This window comes from Hyaena hyaena, unplaced genomic scaffold (assembly GCF_003009895.1).
Source record: "Hyaena hyaena isolate Hyena2069 unplaced genomic scaffold, ASM300989v1 scaffold_174, whole genome shotgun sequence".
In the NCBI taxonomy this organism is placed as follows: Eukaryota; Metazoa; Chordata; class Mammalia; order Carnivora; family Hyaenidae; genus Hyaena; species Hyaena hyaena.
In genome coordinates, this window is record NW_024080806.1 from 2,752,547 (window position 1) to 2,778,926 (window position 26,380).

Sequence of the window (26,380 nt, forward strand, 5' to 3'; positions counted from 1 at the left end):
AGTCTAGCTTCGTAAGAGTACAGTGAGTAACACATACAACGTACAAAATAGGTGTCAATCGACTGCTCATGTTATGGGTAAGGCTTCCGGTCAACAGTAGGCTATTAGTAGTTAAGTTTTGAGGGAGTCCAGAGTTACAGGTGAGTTTTGACTGTCTGAGGGGTTGATGTCCCTGACCCTGTGTTGTTCAAGGGCCAGCTGTACAAAAGAATTGTAAGACGTATAAAGACAAACTGGACTGAGGTCCTGTCCTTAGGGGTTTACAGCCTAGAAACGGAGGCAAAGCACACACTTCCACAGCCTGACAGGTGCCATGAGAGAAGGATAGAGAAATACAATCCCGTGGGAGCTTAGAGACGTGGGAGCTGTGCCAGCTTCATGGATACACCAGGATGGGAGTACTTCATGGCAGACACATCTGCTGAACTGGATCTTGAGAGACAGGAAGATAGTGGATGTGTAGGAATGGGGCATTCTAGGCAGAAAAACTAGTATCAAGGATTCACGGAGTCAGGAAATGATGGGAGTCTATAGGCCGTACTGAGAAATTCCGATTGACCAGAGCATAGGTGAGTGAAAGGTGGAAATGGGAAGTCAGGTAGAGATGTTGGTGGCAGGTTGGTGGCCCTGCATGTGTTTTAGCCGGTGAAGGTGACACAGGATTTTGAACATGAGTGTGATGGGATAAGAGCCTTGATATGTGAAGATAATAGTTTTATATTTCATTAATAATAAGGATTATTTTAAGCTAAAGACACTTGAGATTCAACGGATGCCGAGAGCGGCTTTCTTGAAACTTTGCTTATCTGACTAAAAGCAGAAATTCCAGAGAAGTGAGGATTGCCATAAATTTCTCCTTCAGGGTGGGGCTATTCACAGGAATGAGACCGAGAGTAAACATACCTACTGTAAACCCTCTCTCCGCAGAAGTTTTATGGCCCTCAAGAAGATGGGAAGACCACTCATAGCTGTGTAGACAAACATTTGTATCTCCTCTGTATTTTCCTGAAACCCCATTTCCTAAAGAAATCTATTTGTCCTTCCCATAGGAACCTTGTTTTCTCCTCCACCCCCAAGCTAGGTGTTTAAGCCCCAAATTCTAATCACTCCTGAATTACTGATCACTGAGCACTTCTGCATACGTGCATGTAGTATGTATACGTAAAAGCCTGCTTCTCTTGCTAATGTCTTTTATCAGTTTCATCAGCAGGCCCCAGGTTGTTAACATAAGAGGGTAGAGGAAAAGTTACTCCTGCTCTGTAGTTTATAATGTGTGTTATCTATGTGAATTAAGATGAGGAGAGAGACTCAGGACAGGGAGCCTGATCCAGACACGAGTAGCAGGAAGACAGTAGCGATGAGTATGTCTGTTGGAGAGACTACAGAGGCAGAATCCTAAGGATCTGGTTACAAAAATAGGGGAGGGGACAGTCAACAATGACTGAGGTTCTGAGCCTGGATGACTAGACCACTAGACATACAATGGCACCAGTAATGGAGTTAGGAGAGACAAGAGAGGTAGAATTGTAAGAAAAGAGAGTCAGTGGATAGTGTTTAACGCCTAGAAGCAGGGTTAGAACTGGAGATGGGATTTGAGATGACGAGCGCCGAGTGGTCCCTGAAGGCACGAGGTGGCAGGGAAGTACCAAGAGGAAAGTGGAAACCAGACGGGGAGAAGCCTTGGAAGTGATTGGGGGCAGGAGGAAAGGGGCTGGTCCGGGGAGCAGTCACAGGTGGAGGCGGTGAAAGGGGAGAGTGCTGTGTCACAGTGATAATGCCATCAAGGTCAAAGGAGGGCTGTTCCTTGTATAAAAACCCGCGGAAGGGCAGATGAGGAGCGAGCGCATTGCCTGAGGGCTGGCAGGAGGGAGTGCGGGGAGAAGGCAGTGCCGGGGGCAGACCGGGCAGAGCTGGAGTCCGTGGTGGAGGAGTAGAAGCAACCTGTGTAGACCACTCCCACGAGATCTCGTGGTGAAAGGAAAGAGGCACATAGTGACAGTAACTTAAAAGTTATGACTTTCTCTCTTTTCGGGACTTTTAGTGAGTCCCCAAATTTACAACATCAGCTCAGTGCCAGCTACGTTTTGATGATAACCGTGACAAAACCAAGTTCTTCGGGGGACAAGTAGGGAATTAAACTATTAGGAGGCATCTTTCTTTCTTTCTTTTATTCCATTTTTACATATCCACCTCTTTGTCAGTAAGTCACAATATTTTATCAAAATATACAAACAGCACAGATACTTAAAAATATATAGCTAGAATTCTCATCAAACAAGACTGACTGCTACAAGTAGCATGCATGGGTCTTTTATCTTGAATAATGCCTAAAGGGAGACTTATGAGTCATGAGATCACCATGAAGGGTATCTTAAGAGATTGGTTTTCTTTTCTCTTGGAAGAATTATGCCCTTCCTGTTACAGTGTGCAGAGGATCGTAGTGAGTGACTTCCATGATATTGAAATCAACTGAGAGCGGGTGGATGGGGTGGGTCTGCTGCCAGGGGTAAATGAGTCTCTCTCTGTTGGACTCTAAGGGCAACATCTACGCTGATACGATGGACAGAGTCGGTGCTTTATTAAACCCTCCATCTCCGTGACATGAGTTCTTCTCACTTCCCGTTTTCCTCTTTCCCAAGAATTTCATGGCTGATCAGAATGAATGGATTTGTAAATCTCGAGTTACAAGCTATGTTTATTGTGAAGAATTCCCATAAAAGCCTATCCATGGCTTCCCCTGCCACCATTTACACTTCCCCAGATGCGGACAGAATTAAACGGGTTAGTGGCTACTTGTCAGTGGCTGAAGGAAGTCCACTCTTACACAAGGCCACATGCTGTTTTAGTCTCGAGAAGTCCGTCTCCATTGTGCCCCTTCGGTCACCAAGTATGCCACTGATCAGCTGTTGGTGCCCACACAAAGAGCCACAATGTTGGGCAATGTTAGGTTTTCAGATCATTCACAGTGCAGAGGAGAACTATCATTCCAGGAAATAACTGTGGTTAGTAATGACCTCACTTCAAGGGTGGCCACAGGAGAGGACAGCAGAGACACCGAAGGGCGTTGCAATTCGTGGAGCTGGGTTCTGCCGCAGATACAAAGTCAGCGAGGAGCTCAGGGGTCTCAGCCGGTATTACTGAGTGTTTCTTTTCTTTTCCAAGGTGAAAAGGAATCTAAGGAGCATCACTTGAACCAGTTTGCAGAAGGAAGGCAAATTCGCTTGTGTGTCAGGGGAAGAGATTCAGGATATCAACCTCTCCATCCCTGGGTTAATGAAGGAAAAGTTTCTGAACATATTCTGGTCCATACTGTTGATGAGGGTTCTGTCAGCAAATGACAGCCGGGGTTTCTCATTCAAGAATTCTTTGTCGAAGTTGCTGCAGTCGTATGGTGATTTCTTGATCAGGGTTTAAGGGAGGGAGGAAAAAAGGGAAGAAAATCAGCCACTGAATTAATGATCTTTCTTTTTGTTATCTAGGCTGTAATCTGTAGATGACAATGCATTCTATCTGCATTGCAGATAAACTGAAGTAATACCTATGGACGGTCATACGTGGATTTACAGAACATCCCTAAGACCTCGAGGCATTAGTTTAGCAACAGTACAATTAAACTCATGCAAGGGAATTTCATTATACACATTCAAATAGGGTCTAATGCTTCTGGTTAATAGTTTACGTGAAATGGGATTGGCCACTCTTTGAAAAAGTGTGGAGCCCATATTTGACCTGTATTCTTTTTAGTCGTTGGGGGAAAGTTTGGGTAGGGGTAGAGGAAAGGGATGGGAGTGGAGGGAAGGAACTTTAGATGATCTATTCCTATTCGTATATCAGTATCCTTCACTACTGCTGATACCTCTACCCATGTTGATTTTATGATTAGCCATCTTGGACTAACTTCCATAGACAGATGTGCACAAACTCCCCTCAAGCCACCTGGTTCACCGGTGTCTACGAGAAAACTAAAAGAATGCAAAGTCAAACACCCGTTTATAAACACTGCATAATAATGGTGTACAGTTCAGTGTTTTAAGATGGCCAAAAGTCACCCTTATATATATGAGGATAACTAAAAGTCAGACTCTTCCTCCCCTCAAGGGGGCCCCTGGGCTGGTGAAGCCAATGGCCTGTGGCCCTCTGCCTACAAATAGCTGCTGAGACAACAGGTCAGGGAAATTCCTTCCACCTGGCAGAATTGGGAATTGTCCTGTAGGGAAAGTGTAGATCAAAAGTCTGATTTTTAGGTAGACGCTATCAAGTCAATTGTAATGCACTGTGGAAGTTGAGGCATGAATTACATTGTTCTGATGAGCTAAAACAAGGTAAAAAGAATCATTTCATCACAAATTCTCAACCCATGTGTTAGGTATGGTGCTGGTCCAAATAATAAGTGCTAGAGACCAGCCTCTGGAAGGGACCTGTAGAGCATCCCCAGAGCTTCGGACAAATGTGTCCTGGGAACACACTCGCTTCACCCACCCCTCTCCTGACGAACAGCAGTAGCTGTTTCGTAGAGCGAAGTGCTCTGCTTTTGAATCCATGAGCCTGTCCCATCTCCAAGCAAAGAGATGGTGGAGATGCTTTACATCCAGCCAGGTCCTTGCTACTCTTTCCCAGTAACAGCCAGGAATGGGTAAAGTTGGCAGTTCTACCATTTGCTTTACTCTTTAAAAAAACTATTTATTGAGGGGCGCCTGGGTGGCTCAGTTAAGTATGTGACTTCTGCTCAGGTCATGATCTTGTGGTTCTTGAGTTCAAGCCCCGTGTCAGGCTCTGTGCTGACAGCTGGGAGCCTGGAGCCTGCTTCCGATTCTGTGTTCCCCTCTCTCTCTCTCTGCCTCTCCCCTGCTCACACTCTGTCTCTCAAAAATAAATAAACATTAAAAAATTCTAAAAACAAAACAAAAACTATTTATTGTAAAAACTGCAGTGAAATATACCTACCCTAAAAGTAACCGTTTGAACTATTTTTTGGAGTCTAGTTCAGTGGTTGCATGTGCATTCATCCTCTCCAACATCTGTCTGCAGAGCTTTTTCATTTTAAATGTGCTTTGCTTTTTTGTAAGCTTATTCATTTATTTTTAGAGAGAGCGTGTGCGTGCACATGAGCAAGGGAGGGGCAGAGAGAGAGGGAGGGAGACAGAGAAACCCAAGCAGACTCCTCATTGTCGGCCCTGACCTGAGGCTCCATGTGGGGCTCAATCTCATGAACTGTGAGATCATGACCTGAGCCGTAATCAAGAGTCAGACACTGAACCCACTGAGCCCCCCGGGCACCCCTTCTTTACTTTGTCTCCACTTTATGGTGTGTTTTGCACATGGGCAGGTCATTGTGCCTTTTCTCCTGAAGGTTAGTCACTTCCGCTCATGAGCATACACATGGGCATTTAGGGACCAGTCTTTTCCTAAGTCCCAGTTTACTTTTTCCTTCAACTGAGCAACACTTAACTACCATTAGGGAATATAGTTACGTGAACAAATTGCAAATGACAGGCAAACTTTAATAAATACCACAGAAAAGATGGTTCCGAAATCCCTGACATACACATTTGGGTCACAGAATCTGTGACCACGGCGCATGAATGTCCTGTGCAACAGCACCGTAGCTCATCAGAGAGCTTCTGGGCACACGCATGTTAAGTCCGAGGCATGTACGCCCAGCAGTTCATTTTTCAGCAGGTACATTGTCATAGCACAGGGTAGACACTGCAAACAAGAGTAACATCCCCCCACCAGCCAGGTAACCGGAATTATGGTTAAGGAGGAACTGTTCTCCAAGAACTGCGCCCTGGAGGGGAGGTAGGGGCTCAAACAGTCGTGAGGGGCAGGCAGTCAAGCCGGCACCAGATGGTCCTGGGTGGGTCCTTACCACTTTGGGCCGGAAAGGTGGGTCAATCTCCTTTCTTTCAAGCTCTTCCCAGTTGATCTCCCGAAACAAAGGATGCTGGCGGATGTCTCCCCTCACTCCTAGTCTCTTCTCAGGTTCCCGCACGAAGAGCTGAGAAGCAGTACAAAGAAAACAGTTATGTCTGCAGGGACCAGCCGGTCAGCCTCAGACGAGGCTGCATCTCTTAGTGCGTGAGCCGCAAGCCACGGGGGATTGGACTCCACAGGGTAAAGACTCTGCTTTTGGATGCTTGCTTTTCTAACCTGATTTTTCTACTTACAAGTGTCAACTTTGTCTCCAGTCAAACTGGTAACAGCACTCTCCCTCAAATGAGCTTTTCTGAATATTCCAGAGTCTGGGCTTTTGCTCCCTTGCTCCTGGCCCTAGAAATGTTATCCTTTGAGTGATACAGACCTGGTTTGAAACCAGTTCTGCCTTGTGTTATTTACAGGAACTCTGGTAAGTTACAGGACTCGAGTCAGTGTCCTCACCGTAAAGTGAATGAGGTGTCCTTCCCGCAGGGCGGGTCTGTGAGTGAGATGAAATCACACACAGGCGCGCACAGACGTGCACACACATGTATGCACTGATACCTGGTCTGTAAAACCCAACAACAGAATAAGTGATCAATTTCTTTGTTGCTGGGTTGACTGCGCATTAGTTGAGTTTGAATTCATACGAGGCTGCCTTCAAAGGCTAACAGTCTTGCTTTGAGGATATACTACGAACTAGTCCCTGACGATCAGCTTTGGATGAGGCCTCTGAGTAGTGAGAATCATTTCTGCTTCCTGCAGACCCGCTGGGTTTGTTTCTGGTCTGTTACATGTATAATTTTTCCTCTGCACTGTTCCTCTCCTGTTACTGAGGTCACGCTGAACCTTGGCCAGGACAGGAAAGAAGCTTGGAAGCTCTTCAAACCCAAAGGCAACAGATCCAGGGAAGTACGGAAAAGGAGAGTCCAAACACCAGGCCTGGGGAGTCACAGGTCCCTGGTGCCTGAAGTAGTTACCCCTTATTTATTCCCTCAGCTAGATGTTTGTTTATAAAGTAACTTGTAGCTATAGGGTGTCATAGGGACTCCATGGGTCTCTGAAACAGGAATATTCCACGAGGCTCTGCCAGGACTGGACCTCCATTAACAACTAAATTGTAGAGATCTCTTGCTTTTATGTCATGTAAGAATGGGAAGTCTCTGTGTTTTCAAACACTGCTCTACTTCTGAACCTTCCTATTTGAAAATCTTCAAAGGCTCTACTCAGAAGCCCCCCAAAATGAAAAGAATAAAAAACATGTTGTAGCAAAGTGGAATTTTTTTTCTCCTTTTTAAAAATTATGATAATCTTCTTAAAAGTCCCAGTGGAATGCCATGTAACCAGCTAGTATAGCCACATGGTCACTGTCCTGACCTCCTCTCCCCTTTACCATATGGTGGCCGCTGAGGCCTCCCGATGGAAACTCGATGTTCCAAAGCTCTGTTAGAAAACCACTAACACGAGGCTGTGACCCAAGAGACTTCTACCCACAAGGCCTTGTGCAAGTTTTCTGAGTCTCCACTTCCTCCCCTGGAAAATGCAGGGTGAGGCAAGGTCATCTCTCTGCCCTGGTGAGTCCTAACATCCTGTGGGCATCCCAGGGTCCCCGTGGCCTCTGTGGACACACATCCTTCTACCCCCGCGTTAGTCCTCTCTTCTGCCCAGACATGTCTCCTCACCGAATATGCCACTGCCTTTCCTACCTCTGTCCGTGGCTACTGACCTCTCCATCTTGTAAGAGATTCCTCTCCCCACATCCTGCTGCCATTTCCTTCTCCTCATCTTTAAATCCCAGCCCACCATCCGGGGTTCAGCTTGTACCCCCTCTTCTTTGTGACGCTTTCTCCGATTACCTCAACTCCTTGTGAGCTCTCCCCACCCCCCAGGTCATACTCATTGTCATGTGGCTGGTTCTGTGACAGCGTTCTCTGAGAGTCAGGCGTAGTGCCTTTATGGTCCTGACTCTGAAGACAGATTCGAAAAGCACATATCACTGTCCTAGTTGCCAGTGAAGGAAACTGAGGCTTGGAGCAGCTAAATCACTTGCTGAAGATCCCAGGTCTAGCCAGGGTCAGAGCCCAAATTCTAAACAGCTTCTTCTTGCTTCTGGTGTTGGGATAGTCTCTCCTCGGGGCTCCAGAGAACATCTGAACATCTTCCCTCCAGTAGGGAAAGTGTCTGTGTATCTATTTTAAGAGTATTTTTAAAATGTTTTTATTTATTTTTGAGGGTGGGCAGGGGCAGTGAGAGACACACAGAATCCAAAGCAGGCTCCAGGTTCTGAGCTGTCAAGCACAGAGCCTGACATGGGGTTTGAACCCACGAATGATGAGATCATGACCTGAGCCGTAGTCGGATACTTAACTGACTAAGCCACCCAGGCACCCCAAGAGTATTGAGTATTCCTTCAATAGTTTTTTTTTTTTTTTTTTTCTAGAGTGTAAGCTCTGGAGGGCAGACACCATTTATGTTTCTTTCTTCCAGGACCTAGCGCAATGCTGTGCACAAAGTAGATGCAATGGATGTTTGTCAAATACGTGAGCAAGTTGTCTTTCTCTTTTATTACTTGAAGATCCTGTATCTTCAGTCCTTACCTTCTGTCAGCTTCTTGGCTTTAGCATATGGAATGGCATATAGAAAAGGCACCAACTGTGCAGTAAAACTTTCTTCTATAGACTCCGGCACCAATGTAGGTCAGCAGATGGAAAAGCAGATTGATTTTTTAGAAGCGGAGGGAATAAGTGACTTGCCCCACATCTCTTCCCTAGAAATGATCATCACACCTTGTTGGCCTCTACTTTTTAAGGACATTTTCATGAAACAAGATGAGAGAGAAGGTGAGTGCCTCAGGGATGGGCCACAGTCTGGCTCATGTTATAATTAAAGGCTTTAGTGAATACCCTGAGAAGTAGTAATTGCTCTAGGCCAAGTGAGAACCATGCTGTTTCCCGTTGGATCCGTCCAGTACCATGTGGGTTTGTACCTAGTGCATCCAGACAAAGCCTTCTGAGCCTGGTCTGTATACCTGTGAAATTAAAAAAAATATACTTTCAAAGATAAAACGTGTAATGAGAATATAACACGATCTCATGTTCGAGACTCAGATTTCTCTCTAGTCCTGCACAAGAGTCAATTATTGTCTTCTCTTCCTGCAGCAAAGCACGCCTTCCTCCTTCTGGGTCCCGTGACCTCACCAGAAGCCGTGGGCTCTTGAGCCAGAGAAGCTGCACCAACGGACTCCGAGTTCACGAAGAAAACCTTGCTGTTGTTCATAGAAGCTGTCAGAGGGTGGTTTACATTTACGGGAAACAGCACGCCTCGTATGCGGATGGCCAGGATGCAGCTGTAGTTTGTCTGAATTCGTGCGACTGTCTGGTGGAGGATCAGGGACCCCGGCCCCTGTCCCTGGGGTCTTCTCCCCTCTTCTTTCCCTCCGCAGATATGTCTTCCTGCAGAAGCAAGAGGTGCTTCTGTTTGAGAACGTTCGTGGTCCGTCTGCTCCCAAACAGATGGACAGGACATCCTGGATGAATACGGGAGGGAGAAAGGGGTGTTTCCTTGCAAGACTCAGCTGAACAGCGGTGTCCCGGTTGCAATTCGTGACGGAGCACAGCCTCTTCTGTGCAGTTGCTCAGGACACTTCCTGCATCTATGTGCTATGAGAGCGAAAGGGATAGAGTGTGATATTGATGGGGCTGCTGTAACAGATGCCATTTATTTCAGAGGACCCATTACTTCTGGGTTTTACATTATGTGTAATTCCCTACAGGAAGTTTCTCAGAAACAATGCTGCCTTTGATTTTTGCAGAAAAGGGAGCTCACGGATGAGGGGGACCTTGGGGCCAAAGGTACAGAGCGAACGAGGGGCAGAGATGAAACTAGAAGCCGGTCTTCTTGTCAGCAGATTGCATGATAGAAACTAATTTTTATCAGCTTAACTTCTAGGACATGGGAGATGACTGCCTTCCTCGTGGAGGAAGGGTATGGAATTTTTACCAACTCAGAGGGGAAAGGGTAAGCCTCGTCTCCTCCACATGGATTTAAACCTCCTGCCCCAACGAGCCCCACTGTATCCCCCGTTCTGTATCCTCACTTCGTGTCTGCTCTGTCAGCCAGATTCATTTTCTGTTCTCATCGCAGATTTTTTTCCTGCTATTGAAACTGCACATGATTTTGATTTTGATATTTGCTGGCATTTGCCCTTAGATTTTTTTTTAAATTTTTAAAAATTTTTTAATGTTTTTATTTATTTCTGAGAGAGAGAGAGAGAGACAGCATGAGCAGGGGAGGGGCAGAGAGAGAGGGAGACACAGAATCTGAAACAGGCTCCAGGCTCTGAGCTGTCAGCACAGAGCCCGACGTGGGGCTCGAACCCACGAACCATGAGATCATGACCTGAGCTGAAGTCGGACGTTCAACTGACTGAGCCACTCAAGCGCCCCGAGATTTTATTTTGTTTTTAAACTTTTTATTTTGAAACAGTCATGGTGTCTTCGTCTGCTTGGGCTTCTATAACAAAACGACAGGGACTGAGTTGCGGCTTAAATGATAGGCATTTATTTTTCACGGCTCTGGAGTCTGGAAGTCCAAGATCAAGGTGCCGTGTGGGCGTTTCTGGCGAGGACCCTCATTTTGGCTCCTAGGCGGCCGCCTTGTTGCTGTGTCCTCATGTGGCCTTTCCCTGGTGCCTGCACTGGGGGGGGGGGGGGGGCTAGCGCTCTCTTCCTCTTTTTGTAAGGACACTAGGTGGCCCCTCCCTGATCACATCCTCTCTGCCTAATTATGTCCCAAAGGCCTCACCTCCTGTCATCATCATTTTGGGGGTTGGGGCTTCAACACAGGAATCTGGGGCTGGCACGTCCAGTCCGTACATGTCGACTCGCAGGGTGTTAGGCACTAGCACAGGTGTCCTGTGTGCCTGCCCCCTAGCTGCCCCTCATGCCCGCAGCTTTCATCATTACAGAACGATACCAGAACCAGGCACCAGCATTCGTACAACGTGTGTGGTTCTCCGTCATCCCATCCCGTGCGTGGGTCTGGTAGCTGCTGTCACCCACGAGGCGCAGAACTGTCCTGTCCTCACAAAGCCGTCCCTTGGGGTCCTTTACAGTCACCGTCCTGCCTCCGCTCTCCCCAGTCCCCACTGCCACTGATCTGATTTCTGTCTCCGCAGCGTCCTCTGGAGAAGGTTCCGCGAGGGTGACCCGTGGAGACTGGCCTTTTCCCCTCAGCGCAATTCTCTTGCGATCCAGACAGGTCGCTTTGTGGATTGGTAATAGTTCATTCCTTTTTCTTGCTGAGTAAGTTTCCACATACAGGACTCGGCGTCTTCCCTGTCCACCTGGAAGGGGTCCCTTCTTCCCACACCGTCTCTCTCTCCTTTGAAAACCCACCACTTCCAGCATTTACTTCTGATGAAGTCCACCTGGCCCGTTACTCCTTCTCCCCCACTGCTGGCCGGAAGCCCCCACCCCCACCCCCACCCCCAGACCCCGAGGTGGCGCTGGGCTTGGAAGCTCAGCTGTTGAGCTTTTCTGGAACGTCAGCAGGTTAAGGTGGATCCCACCCCGACGGCCCCCAGCCTGCTTCCTTGTTCTCTTCTCCTGGGGGTTGTCAGCCCAGGCCTTCCCAGCACACCCGCACACCCCAAGACTGAAGTGGGTCCCCCCAGAGTTCTCACATTGAAGCCCTAACCCCCGATGTGAGTGTACTTGGGGGAAGCGAGCAATTAAGGGTAAATGAGGACATGTGGGTGGGAGCCCGAGCCAATGGGATTAGAGTCCTTAGAAGAGGAGACAGCAGCGAGCTCTCGCCCTGTGTGAGTGAGGACGTGGCCGAGGTGCGTGTGCGAGGCAGAGGGACAGCCTTCACCAGACACCAACCTTGCTGGACCTCGCTTTTGGCCTCCCAGCTCCGGAACTGTAAGTAAATCTGTCATGAGCCCCTGAGTCTGTGATATGTTGTTACAGCAGCTGGAGCCAACCAGCCATACCTGCCTTGTGTCCCGGGTACGGGCGGCAGCCGGGATCACGTCTCAACGGGCCTCTGTGTAAAGCAACAGTTTCCATTCTGATCCTGCTATTTTTTTTACTGTTGTCTTCTTCTTAATTGGTTACTTTTGAAATCAGCTTCCATTTTATCTGTTGTTCAGTCATTAAAAGTGTATTTAATTGGTTATTCCAAGCGTTTTTGAGGTGTGTGCTCTGTTTGGATAACAGAATCGGAAAGCCGAATTGCCATCAGCCGCAGGCGGGGTTCTGGGGGGCTCTGCCGGCACTGACTCCTGAGGGGCACCTGTGGAGTTGCCTCAGCGTTTCAAAGACTCTGGACAAGTTCCTGGGTGTATTGGAGCAGGAGAAGTGGGCTCCCTTTAAGTCCAGGTAGTTGATGAGACAAAAGACTTGTGAGGAAAGATGGGCCTGGTAATCATTTTTAGTTCCGACTTAAAATCCGCTGGGGCGCCTGGGTGGCTCAGTCAGTTGGGCATCTGACTTCAGCTCAGTTCATGATCTTGTGGTTCATGGGTTTGAGCCCTGCGTCCGGCTCTGTGCTGACAGCTCAAGAGTCTGCTTCGGGTTCTGTGTCTCTCTTTATCTCTCTGGCCCTCCTCTGCTCTCTCTCTCTCAAAAATAAATGTTAAAAAAATTTTTTTTTAATCCACTGATAGCTTCCAATGTTGAAAGGTCTTACTCTGCCCCTCCTTTTCAATATAAGGATGACAAGACTGAAAATTATTATCCTAAATGATTTTTAAAGTCAGCTGAGATAGGAGATGCCTGAATTCAAAACACCTGTGTTCTTGGTCCACTTCTTTTAGGTTTGTTAGCTTCCAGATCACACTGGGTCGTCTCCTTGATCCAAAAAGTTGCTGGGACGGCTCAGTGCAGATGGCTGTTACCAGATGTAATAGCATGCTGTAGGACCGAGATTTATTTTCGTTTTCTGTACTCCCACCGTAGGTGTTAATTTGCATCCTCAGAAAAGGGAAACCAGACTCTGCCTGTAATCCTAATCTTTAATGATAGCTCTCAGGTGCTGCTTAGGTCTCTTTATTGGTTTTCGTGGAATCTCCTGGTTCAGGCAAGGGGTTCTCAGAGTCCAGTTTCTAACCAATTCTCCCTGGGGTCTGGCCTGTCATGGATTGGGGCCTGAGTCTTGCTTGGATGGTGAATTCTGTAGAGATGGTGACGGTCTGCATTCTGAGTTACAGAGTAAAAGATAAACCAGTGTTTCCAGCAGACATGGGAACAGGATGTGCCAGGAGAGCTGATCCACAGCCTTTTAAATCCTGTCTGAGAGGCCCTCTCAGCAGCCAGTGGGCAGTGAGGGTCTCTGAGATGGAATGCTGTGGAAATGGAGTTTGGTATAGTACCTGGGCAGGGAATGGACTAAACAAATGGCCTGGGTATCAAGGGCTGTGGCTCCAAATCTCCCCGGTGACCAGTATTCCAAAAGACCTGTTAGAACATCTCACAAAAGTCCTGGCCTTCACAAACCACCAGAATCCAAGCAGGAGCTGCTCAGCCATAGACAATGGTTTCTCCTTATTTCTCCTTTCTCTCCCTGCTTTTCATCCGGTATAGTCTGCAGCAGAACCCACGAGCCGGAGAGGAGGAGAATAAGGATGTTGTTAACCACAACATAACCACATTCCCCTTCTCCAAAAATGAGTGGCTACCAGTCCTGAACCTGACCGAAGAAGAGGGATTAGAAGTCTTTGTGTTAGAGATCTGGTGGACATGATGACTTCTCTCCTGGGCTGAACAGTTGGACTTTCTCAGCTGAGACCATGTTTTATGGCTTAGGGGGGACGTGAGGTTTGTCTTTGGCTGAAGAGTTGTGCATCCGTCCAGGTGGGAAGGGGAAGACTCGCTGGACTGAGTAGGCTTAATGGGCATGATGGGAAACCAAAGGCTGAGTTTTAAGCCACAACTTGTGGTGGGCCAGTGTCCTCGCAAAGTGAGGGCTTCAAGAGTCATGGAACTGATTCCTGGGCATTTCTTATGTAAATTACACCCATGAATGTTTATCTTCTCATTTTGGTATCTAATGTTCATCCTGTTGGTGCCTCACTTAAAATACATGGTGAGCATCCCATTTTTATTGTTATTATTTTTTAATGTTTTATTTATTTCTGAGAGAGACAGCATGATCATGGGAGGGTCAGAGAGAAAGGGAGACACAGAATCTGAAGCAGGCTCCAGGCTCTGAGCTAGCTGTCAGCACAGATCCCGACACAGGGCTCAAACCCATGAACCGTGAGATCATCACCTGAGCCGAAGTTGGACGCTTAACTGACTGAGCCACCTGGGCACCCTGAGCATCCCATTTAAATCCAGTTCAAGATGATTCCTGTTTACCCCATATAAATCAGAACCTAGAAATGAATGGGAGTACAAATCCGAATACCTAATACTCATTCTACAGAGTCTCCTTGACTTCATTTCTTACCTTCACTAAAAGGTCCTTCGCCTCCTTCTCAAGCCATCGAGGGTAAAAGGGGTTGTCCATGCGGATGGAGTGGAAAAGCTCTTCTTCATCTTGCCCGTGGAAAGGTGACTGCCCAATCAGCATCTCATAGAGGAGAACGCCAAAGGACCACCAGTCAACAGAGTGATTGTATTTCTGACCCAGCAAGATCTGTGTGACCAAGAGGCAGAGGCGTAATTAATAAACATGAGGTGGATGAGTGAAAACCCTGCTTAAACTTCTCAAGGCCACTCAGCCAATCGTTGATGGGATGACAGAATGTGGTTTTAACACCTATCACACTGAAAACTAGCTTTTGAGAAGCTGATGCTAGAAATGAGTGGGCAGTGCCCAAATTGAGCAAACATTTTTTTTGTTTGTTTTAATTTCTCCTTTTCCTTTGGCCTTAAGAGCAACCACTGGCCTGTGCTGTTAGCCTTCATTTTCACACCTGTGAATGTGAGGTGTGGACTTGTGAGGACGTGGGTGGTAGATTCAGACCTAAGAAAGGAGTGTGAGTGTGGTGTTTGCTGTTCTGAGACTAAACCAAACCCACATGTTTTACTGATGTCTGTCCTGAGATTTTGCATCTGCTTTCAGTAGGTAACGCACATCCAGAGGTCATCTCCCTAAATCCATCCCTTACAGCCTGTCTGGCCACGGCTGTACAGCTAAGTCCCATCTGTGGTCAGGTGTAGTGAGCTTGCAGAAAGAGGCTAGGGCAGCTGACTTCCGCTGCAGAAATCCTCTATCCTACAGCGATGTGCAGCTTAACAGCAGTGCTTTGAGCAGAGCTGGGCTTGTCTGTCCTTTAGGGAAGTGGACTTAAAATCCGGGATCCCACCTAACTTTTATTTTTTTAAAAAAGATTAAGCAGGGGAGAGGCAGAGAGAGAGAGAGAGAGAGAGAAAGAATTCCAAGCAGGCTCTGCACTATCAGCACAGAGCCTGACGCAGGGCTCAGAACTACGTCATGAGAACCATGAACCACGAGATCATGACCTGAGCTGAAACCAAGAGTCAGAGGCTTAACTGGCTGAGCCACTCAGGCGCCCCCCACCTGACTTTTAAAAAGATCTCTACGCTTTCATCAGTCCACTATCTTGGCAGAAAAGACTGTATTCTGTGCTTTCAGCGGCTTCCTTGTTGAACGTTGGAAGGCAGAGAGTGTACCTGTGACTTTTGTCATCCTAACAGACCAAGCTGCAAAATTTTCCACTGCCATGCATGGTATCCATCAGCGGATGAATGGATAAATGATGTAATATATAACAGTGGAACATTATTCAGCCTTAAAACAGAATGGAATCCTGACACGTGATCCAACCTAGATAAACCTTTGAGAACATTGTGCTAAATAAAGTAAGCCAGACTCAAAAAGACCAATACTGTATGAATTCACTTATATGAGGCCCCTAGAGGAGTCTGATTTTTAGGGATAGAGGAACGGAGGTTGCTGAGGGCCTGGGGAAAATGGGGTTGTTTAATGGGAATAGTTTGTTGTGCCTGATAAAAAAAATTCTGGAGATTCGTTGTACAACAGTGTGACTATACTTCACACGACTGAATAACACTTAAGAATGGCAAGATGGTGTAGTTCATGGCATGTGTATTTTACCACAGCTAAAACCAGTACATAGTAGGAACACAGTAACCATTTGTTAAATGAAGAGAAGAAAACCTTGTGTTTCGTGACTGCTACTCCCAGGATGGGGTGGCGACAAGATGCTTTATTTCCAAAATGGAGAAGGAATGATCGTATTGAAGCACTAAATTAAAGAGCGAGGCTGGGACCCTCTGGGGATGGCCATCCTTTCCATGCTGCAGTTGAAGATCTAGCTCAGTAAACACGTAAACGCACGGGTGCCTTTACTGTTACAGGTCCTCATGTGAAACGGAATTGCTTCTTACGCGGGCCTGTGCAATACGTGCTGGACGGGCAGCAAGGATGGCCTTAGGAAAGAAAGATGATGTTACACTCTAGACGTCCTAGCATTTTCTGGTAAAGCTGCCGGTCTTGGTGCTGGTGCAGGCTTTGATACAGTGGACTGATGTGCACATCTGACCCCTCTGAGTGCCACCCCACGCGGGGCCTGTCCTTGGGGAATGAGCTCCGTCTGGACCGAGGCTCGGGGTACGGTGGCAGTGTCTCCCAACACAAGAGTTGATAAGCCACAACGAAACCGTGACGGCCGTACGACGTTTGGAGTCCTACCCCTGGTTTAGTCCCCTACTGTACAGTGGGGGGCAGACTCCCTCACCCCTCTGTGTCTCATCTGTTTGAAAAAAAAATGCTAACATCTGGCTTACTTATTACTGGGTTATTGTGAGAATCCACTGAAAAGCAGGGAAGATGCCGTGCTTTGTCCTATGGACATGGCGGCACGTTCTAGGAGAAGCACCTGTCTTGATCAGCCGGGACCTATTTGTGAAAACAAAGATCAAGTTGCAAACAGAATTTTGCCATCTGCCCCTGACTTCCAGTGTAAAACTGCTAGCCGGTACCCTTCATAAAGTTAGCTTTAAAGTTTAACGATGGACTGTTCCTTATGGCAAAATTTAAAAAAAATTTTTTTTAATGTTTTATTTATTTATTTTATTTCTAGGGGAGAGAGAGAGAGAGACAGCGTGAGCAGGGGAGGGTCAGAGAGAGAGGGAGTCACAGACTGAAACAGGCTCCAGGCTCTGAGCTGGCAGTCAGCACAGAGCCCGACGCGGGGCTAGAACCCACGAACCGCGAGATCATGACCTAAGCGAAAGTCGGACGCTTAAGCCACCCAGGCACCCCCCTTATGGCAAAATTTAAAAGTAGGTCCAGAGAGAGTGATAAAGGGGTGTGTGTGTGTGTGTGTGTGTACGTACGTACGTACGTACACACACCCACCCACCCACCTTAGTTCAGGTAAATTTGCCTCAAGTGGGGCCTGGTTCACACGCAATTCCCAAGTTCTGTCACAGGGGGGAGCCCAAAGCAACCTGAAACTGCTCTGAGCATCCTGTCTCTAAACAACTTCATTTGGAAGACCGATGAAAAGGAGTTTGGAGGACAGAAGACAGCTGTGGCGGAAATGAAGCCTTCTAGGGCGAGATGATGTTAATAAAGAATTTATGTTAGGAGGAAGAAGCAAAATGCAGATCCACACTGCCAGAAGAGAAAGTTTGCAGAAGTATGCTGACACACGTTAGGTATCTGCCCTACGTAATGGGCTATTCCGTAAGAATTCCTGAGGTAGATCTTGGGATCCCGGCTTAACAAAGGACAGTGGTTGGGCTTCAGGACGTTACCTGTCTTATTTAAGATCTCCTCGTTAGCTGAAGCTATGTGCGGAATCCTGGACCTTGGGAGATTTTTGCCATATGATGTTCCCCTCATATTCAATGTTTCCTGGATTAAATGTCAACCTTATAAGGTCATGCTCACACTGTCTATATTTCTAATGAAACTGGTGGGGAAACACTGGCTGCAGCGGCCCCTTTTTCTGTCTCAGCCCCTGCTGCCTTTTAAAAAATTGTTTATTGAGAGAGAGGAGAGAATGAGCAGGAGAAAGGCAGAGGGGGGTGGGGGAGAGAAGAGAATGAGCAGCGGAGAGGCAGAGAGATAAGGAGAAAGAGAGAGAGTCCCAGACAGACTCTGGAGCACAGATCCCCACAGGGCTCGATCTCCAGAACCGTGAGCTCGTGACCTAAGCTGAAGTCAGACGCTTAGCTGACTGAGCCCCCCAGACGCCCCTGTCTCAGCCCCTGCTTCTTATGGCCTCACCCTCTTTTGTCCTGTTCCCTGCCTGCATCTTTAATGACTCAGACACTAAAGACGCTGCCACTTTATGTCAGAGTCTCTCTCTCCAACAGTGAGCGCCTTCTGCAACTCCATCTGCCTGGTGCAGCTAGTGAGTTAGGTCCATATAAAGCCCACTGTGTTGGTGTGTGCTCATAGTGCACTTGGTGACCACCCAGTCCCTTTATAGTTTTGGTCCCCAAGTGACTCCTGGTCTCTCTGGGGAGCTGCTCCTGCGTATTGGAACCTACATGGGTTTACTAAGTGGTTAGTATGTATTAGACCGTAGGGTGTTTCCCTGTTTAACTGTTTCCCTAGTCTTGTCAAAATGAGCTCGGACCCCCAGTTACATGTTAGAACCTTGGTCCTATAGCCGGAAGACACAGGGAGCCGTTGGGTTTTAGGTCTTGGGAGAGAGACATGGACAGGGACACTCCCCAGCTTTGGGGAGTGCACTGTTTATTTCTATGCATCATTCCTAATGCCGCTCTGAGACGCATTTACTTCTGTAATTTGGGCTCTCCTATCGGGAGATCCCAGCATCTGCCAGGTGGGCTTCATGGCCCTTATCTGGCTCCGTGCTCCTGTGTGTTTCTAACACCTTGCCTGCTCTCGCTGGCTTCTTGTTTGCCACAAAGTCCCCTCCCTGGGGATAACAACCAGATACACATAAAAACAGTACTAGGCAGCATATACTTAGAAACACGATAACGGAAAGTTAAATTATTAAGGTTCAAAGGCAGGAGAGCATACCTACTTTAAAAAATTTTTTTTAAGTTTATTTTTGAGAGACAGATGCAGACACATAGAACCTAAGAAAATGGCAGCAGAGAGCTCTCTCTCACTCTCCGTACAAGTTCACTCACATTATAAAGACGCTAAAACAGTGTCCTTAGTTATGACGAGAAGTTAGCTCAAAAGTCAGATGTATCAAAGACCTTGTTTTGAATTATGGAACAATGTGAATTACAACCACCACTGTCAACAATGAACCTGGCCTAAAGGACATATTGTAAAGTCGAAGTGATGCCCTGCCTTTGTGAGCTCCCTGTCCAGCTATGATAGCCGGTGAAACCAAGAATTAAAAAACTAATCAGACCTTTGAGTCATGGAGTGTTTAACCAAGGAACACTTGGTTTAATCTTAGGAAGTTATTTAATCTCATTATTTTAACAAGGGATAAACTATTAATAAACAATAAAATTTAGTTATTTAAAGTAATTATAGGGGCGCCTGGCTGGCTCTGTCGTTTAAGCATCTGACTTCACCTTAGGTCATGATCTCCCAGTTCATGAGTTCAAGTCCTGCGTTGGTCTCTGTGCTGACAGCTCAGAGCCTGGTGCCTGCTTCAGATTCTGTGTCTCCCTCTCTCTCTGCCCCTCCCCTGATCACTCTCTGTCATTCTCTCTCAAAAATAAATATTAAAAAAATTAAAATGTATATTTCATTTTAATTTCAGCCTAATTATATTCTTCTATATGCATATTTTATAATCTACAGACTATATTAGTTGGCAATAATGTATGAGATTCATATACAATATATATATACACTGGGGATGTCTTTTTTAAACTAATGAGGGAGGGTCTTTTACAAAAACTTGGGACTACGTAGAGGGTACCCTGGCAGTGGGATGGTGACAGAGAGGAAAGCCAGAGGGTGTCCCCAGGGCCCAGATGAGAGCTGCTCAGGGCCTGGAGTAGGGTAGCAGCAGGAAGTGGGGGAAGGAATTGGAGAAGCATTGGGAGTCAGATCAATGGGATTCACTTTGAGATTCGAGGAAGAATCAAGGGAGATTCTTAATTCAGTCACAAGATTGGTAGGGTGGAGAGCATAGATGTCCCTGAGGTCTATATCTAGATCATCTTGGTGTTTGGACTTGGGAAGGGTAAGAAAGAAAGAAAACTTGGATTAGAAAGAAAACTTAGATTCTGGTTTTCTGGTGAGGTTACTAGGTGGATGAGTGTGTAATTTATTAAGAAGGAGATGAAGGGAAAGGGGGTGGTGGGTGTGCAAAGTGAGTTTGAGACCTGTTACATTTGAATGCCCTGTGACAGCTGCGGCAAGAAGTTTGGGCTGGCCGTATTGACTTTGGAGTTAAAACCATAGCCTTAAATTTTTTTTAAATAGTTTAATGTCAAGTTGGTTTCCATATTACACCCTGTGAAACCATAGCCTTAAATTAACTACTGCTCACAGAGAAAATACAGGAAAAAGACAAGCACCCTGGAAGGTAAGAGGCAGAAGATGCCAAGAGAGAAGTCAGTCGCTAACACTAAATTCTGGCAGGTACAGAAGCAGACAGAACCAGGGAAAAGATCTGGCATGAGGTGTTTACAGACCGGAAAGTCGAAGGTCATAATTTCTGGTTGACCAGCAGCCAGTCTTGCATGTGAACAAGGTTCAATCAAAATTAAATACCAAATAAGCACAGGACAAAGCCACATATTTCTTAAACTTAGGGCACCACAATTACGCTAGTGATGACAGACTTGCTAATTTTTGACCCAGGAAACCAGAAGTCCATCACTACCAAGCAGCCATCCCCCTTTATGCATTTATTAATATCCATTCATTCTTCCCACAGGTATTTTATTAGCAACTTAATGCGCCGAGCCCTGTGCTCAGTCCTTGGATATAAAAGAAGATGACATGAACCCACACATGAAATAACAAAACACAGAACTGGACACATGAACTGATATCCATTCCCTGGTTCAGGTGTTGTGCCATCGCTACAGAAGATGTAGCCACTGGGGGAAATGGGTGAAGGGTGAATATAGGTGACATTTCTGAATCTATAATGACTTCAAAGTAGTACAGGGATTTTATTTTTTTTACTTTTTTTAAATATTTATTTTTTTTTTTTAATTTTTTTTTTTTAATGTTTTATTTATTTCTAGGAGAGAGATAGAGACAGCATGAGCAGGGGAGGGTCAGAGAGAGAGGGAGTCACAGACTGAAACAGGCTCCAGGCTCTGAGCTGGCAGTCAGCACAGAGCCCGACGCGGGGCTCGAACCCACGAACCGCGAGATCATGACCCAAGCGAAGGTCGGACGCTTAACCGACTAAGCCACCCAGGCGCCCCTTAAATATTTATTTTTGAGAGAGAGAGAGACAGAGCACAAGCAGGGGAGGGGCAGAGAGACAGGGAGACACAGAATCTGACGCAGGCTCCAGGCTTTGAGCTATCAGCATAGAGCCCGACACGGGGTTCGAACTTGGAACTGGTGAGATCATGACCTGAGCCAAAGTCAGACACTTAACTGACTGAGCCACCCTGGTGCCTTATAGTACAGAGATTTTAAAAAGTGGATAGCTTGACTTTAGAGCAATCATCCACTACTCAGGGAGATTGAGATTAAAAAGCAATTAAGGGCCAAGTGGTAAGGGGGTGTCAAACCTCCCTCAGGGGAGCAGCTGGGGAGGACTCCATAGCAAGGGAGGGCACATGGATAGAGTAGGAATGATGAATGCCTTCTGAGCAAATGCCATTCTTCTAAGGGCTCTCAATATGCGAACTATACCCCATTTTTAATTTTTTTTTTAAACTTCCATAGGCTCACCTGTTTTTGACTTAGAATAACATGGGCCATAAATATCCTCCTTCGAAAGAAGAGGGGTTGGGGGTCATTAGACTCTAGCAATCATTCTATGGCCACACAATGGTAGCTTGGAAACCACAGTTCAGGCTTTTCTGGTCCCAAGATGAAACCATGTGACTTACTCAGGTGGATATGTAAGAGCCTGTTCAGTGTCCACCTGGTTCTTCACCATCATTTCCTCTGCTTGGTCTGAGTAGAGGGTATACAGTTTAAGTCTGTGGTGGGAGGAGCCATAACTGAGGAGGACATGCTGAGCCAGTCACGACTTGGGGAACCCACCATCCATGCAATAGTAACAGTCCCTGTGTGTGGCCGCATTCATGAACTACTCAGAAAAACAAATACAAATCCTGAAACAAACTACTTTAACCCTTCTTATTTTTCGGGGGATGAAGGAGCAGTGGCACTTGGCCAGGGATGTGTGGAGCTGGGAAGAGCCCACGCACGCCCTTCCCATAGCACATCCCTACCTCCGGGGCAATGTAGTCCGGGGTTCCACAGAAAGTGTTGGTCTTGGCATCTCCTAACATGTTCTCCTTGCACATTCCAAAATCTGCTATCTTGATGTGTCCGTCTTTGTCTAACAGGATATTATCAAGCTTCAGATCTCTGGAAAACACAAGCAAAGCAACATTTCACTTCAATATGGACATTTTTTGTTAAAATAGAATTGCCACGTGAGGGGTGGTCACTTGTCACATCACAGCCTGAGTCATCAGGGGTGCGTGCTTGCTGGCCCTCCTCTCCCTTTCAACCCTGTTCTTCAGTCTCCAGCTCTGCCCGTGGGCTCACTGCCGTCTCCTAGGTCTTTCCTCCTTGACCTGCATCTCATGCTCTGCGACTTCACCAATAGCCCTTCTCAGGCCAGGTCTCTCTTCTCAGGCTTGGCTCTGACAGGCTTTGGTGTCCCCCATGCCCAGTAAAGCACGTGACACATCTCTGGAGCTATGTAAGGATGGCTGTGTGGGTGGTGGAATGGGGAATGTAATGGGTAGGTAATGGGGAATCTCTCCAGTGTAGCATCCTTCGGTTTTAAGGGGCCTTGAAGAAACAATATTGGGATGTAAAGAACAGCTAGTTATGAAATGTCTTCAGGGGTTCGTGGTTGGGGATATGCCATAGGGTGGGATTTAACATACCTGCCCACCTGTGTACAAGATAGCGGTAGAGATGGCATCAACTCTTCAACTGGTTGTTCTGATTTACCAAGGAGTGCAGCTCAGTATGATAACAAAGGTAAGATACAGACCTGAGGCTCTTTACCCAGTACCTTTCTTTCATGATGAGGGAAGAAAGGCCTGAAAAACTCACCTTCTGCAATTCTCCAAGTATTTCTGTTTCTTCATGGATAAATTTTACTGCATCTAATTCCAAGACTAACTGAAGGAGGCTTCTCTTAACTAATAATTCTGGAACCAGAATCCATCTGATGCCAGAAACCATGTCAAACAATTCCTCTTTCTTTCGGGAACCAATATCCTTGTAAAGCACCCATAGGGTAATGGGGCTTGATAAGATTTTTAAAAAGCCAGGTTATGCCTCCTTGTGATTATACCTAGAACGTAATTGATATTATTACCCATGATAATTCTGAATATTTGAAAAGTGAACTCAACTTTTGTCTCGTCTTTCCTTCACTGAGTTAAGAATTTCATTCCTCATGTGGCCTGGTTTTCAGAATGCTTTGGCATTCTGGCCCCTTCCCTCCAAGCTTGAACTTATCAAAACTTGGTGCTGAGATTGGAACCAGTATCCTCCAGATGCACAAATATGTTGGCGCTGATGACAGTGGCACTGTTGGGTTGTGTCACGACCCCCTTGCCTATCCCTGCTATGGCCCAGCCACTGCTCTGTTAGGTTCTGACACTCGGTCACAGTAGGGGTAACAGCGAACTTACTATAAACTAAAACCTCCAGGTGTCTTTTCTTTTCCTACACAAACTGCCGTCGTACCAGTTTCTTCTCATTCTGTACCTGTGAAATTGATGTTTTTAAAGATCATCCAAGTGTGGGGCTCCTGGTGGCTCATTGGGTTAAGCATCCAACTCTGGGTTTCGGCTCAGGTCACGATCTCATGGTTCATGAATTCGAGTCCCACTTTGGGCCTTGTGCTGACAGTGCAGAGTCTGCTTGAGATTCTCTCTCTCCCTCTTTCTCTGCCTCTCTCCCACTTGCTCTGTCTCTCTCTCAAAAATAAACTTAAAAAAAGATCATCCAAGTGCTAACATTTGACATCAATGACTTAAATTTTTTTCTGTTTTTTTTTTTTTTTTTTTTAATATAAAACATCCAGTTTTCTTTTCCTTTATGTCCTCCGCCCATGAATTTCTGAACTTTCTGAAACCTAAGTCTAGGATGTGTGGTCAGCGACGCGGCCACGGTCTTCCTTATTAGCAAAGGTGACTTAGGAGAGAATAGGAACAGCTATTGTGCTTACTCTTTCTGTACCTCCTGTTAGAGAACTGGCTTAAAATATCCTTCTCAAAGACCCTGCTCCCAAAGGGCCTTGCAAATATCCCTGTCTCCTTCAGTTTAGTTCATGTGACTGGACTCAACTAGATGATTCAGGTTTTCTCTTTGGGCATGCTGGGATTGTGAGAAGGCAGCACTGATCTGTCTCGGTGAGGACACTGGTAATTAGGGCTACTGATGGATGCCCCTAGCATGGCCTTAGAGGGACAGAAGACCAGGTAGAGGAGGAACATGAAGGGGCTAGGCCAAAGCAGGAACAGACAGAAACCCAAAGAGAGACAGTGAGGAGAGAGAAGCAACTTTGGGCTCTGATGGGTTTACCTTCTTAGTTCCAGTTTCTCAAGGAGGCTGAGATTTCACTTAAGCCAAACCGTGAGTGATCTACTATCGTTTGTCATCAATATTCATATTAGCCTTAAGTTCCCGTCACTATCTGCTGTGCCTCTCTGTGAGCTTCATGAGGGTGGAAATGGGTATTGTCTGCGGTACTGTGACAGCTTTGGCAGGAGGCCAGCATGTACATAGCATTCAATAAATGTCTGCTGAATGAGCCGTCCCCTACCAGGGACTAGCTCGCCCACCAGGCCTTATCAGCTGCAATTAATTCCTGAGGAACTGTTCCCTTCCATTGCTTTCTCCACCTTCTGTGAGAGTAAATTAGCCAGCGAGAGTGAGCACGGACTGCAGCTGTGTTTTGGCGGAGTGACACTATTAGCGGATGTCCCCAGAGTTGACATCTTCCATCTGGGCCAGCTTGGTCCATAATCTCCATGACCAGGGCATCGCAGACTGTTTCTGTCTGACTGGGTGGCCAGGGCATCTCCAGGCCATGTGAATATGCACCTCAAGTTCACATCTGTATCGGTTTGCTTCTCTCTAACTCAAATGCCATCATACTTTCATTATTGGGATGAAGAGGTCTGTCCAACATGTCTGTCTGTCCTTAGGTCTTTCGCCTTGCCATATGGAGTACACTTTCATTGTGACTTATGAATTCCAATATGTCCAAGTGTGGGTCATATTTTACTCCTAATGCCACAGCTGCTGATGCATTTTCTAATCCACACCCTGTGCAACATTGGTATCATTTTGGATTTCTGCTACGTGAAACCTATTTGCATCACTTACAGCCACATCTCTATGTTCATAGAAATTTGCCTGAAGGATGGTTTGGGGGTCATCCCTCGGGAACCAGACATCTAGCTGCAGTGCTAAACGTAGATTCTAAGGATAATGGCATTGTATCTATTTGCATCGGATTTTCTTGCTCTCACACGCACTTCATCTGATTCTCACAGCAGCCCTTTGATATAGAATTATTTTTATTCACATTTTTCTGATTGGGCTCTTAAGGGTTATACACTTTATCCCTGCCCACAGGGTCAGTGGGCTAGGATACAAACCAAGCTGACCCAGTCCTTCTCATTGAATTGGTCTTGCTAAGATTCAGAGTCTTCTGTGACTTGGGGTGAATGTTAATCAGTCCTAAAAGTAAGTGTTCCCGGAGCCTCAGGCTAGGAAAATGAGCATCATGTTTGATTTTCATTCCACCCTCTAAGGTGAACCAAGTGTTAGGGGTTGGGAGAGAAAAGGTCATTGATGCTTGGAGAGATTAAGTTAGGATGGGAAAGGTCTAAAAGTTTGTCATTCAGAGCCAGCCCTCCATGGGACTAAGGAATGTAGGCAGAGGGAGGCTAACTGGAAATGCCACACAATCCAATGGCCAGAATCTTCACAGTAAATACTCCTACACCTTATAGGACCCCAGGATGCCCAGAAAGGAACTTTGGAGTCCAGGTCACCTGGCATGGCTGTGATAAGCACCTGTCTGCCCCAGGGGCAGCGCGCCAGGTATAACAGAGAATTCAGTGGAGGCCTTTCATTCAGTTGTGTGATCAGCGTAAGCAAATCTTTTCCGTTTGCAAGAGGCAGAGTGTGGGTGTTGGAAGAACCAGATTTCAAATCCCAGCTGTATTGCTAAGTAGCTCAGCCACAGCTACATCCCCTCTGAGCCTCCAGTGGCTTATCTGTAAAATGGGTCCAGTGATACCCGCCTTGTCTATCCCACAGGACCTTTGTGAACATAGAACAAGATGATTCATGGGAAATAATTTGTAAGTGGCTTCAAAAACATGGGTTG

At 46.5% G+C, this 26,380-nt stretch overlaps 1 protein-coding gene across 1 annotated transcript in view; it reads right to left on the reverse strand.

The window, feature by feature from the left end:
- Positions 1 to 2,667: 2,667 nt before the first annotated feature.
- The window catches only part of PRKCQ (protein kinase C theta), a 127,970-nt gene continuing 104,257 nt past the window's right edge, over positions 2,668 to 26,380 (reverse strand). The window contains exons 14-17 of the mRNA XM_039240374.1: positions 22,239 to 22,377; positions 14,371 to 14,559; positions 5,870 to 5,998; positions 2,668 to 3,398 (exon numbers count right to left, since the gene is read on the reverse strand). Coding sequence (XP_039096305.1) covers positions 3,243 to 3,398; positions 5,870 to 5,998; positions 14,371 to 14,559; positions 22,239 to 22,377 — 613 coding nt within the window. The 3' untranslated portion in view covers positions 2,668 to 3,242. The remainder of the gene's footprint in view (positions 3,399 to 5,869; positions 5,999 to 14,370; positions 14,560 to 22,238; positions 22,378 to 26,380) is intronic.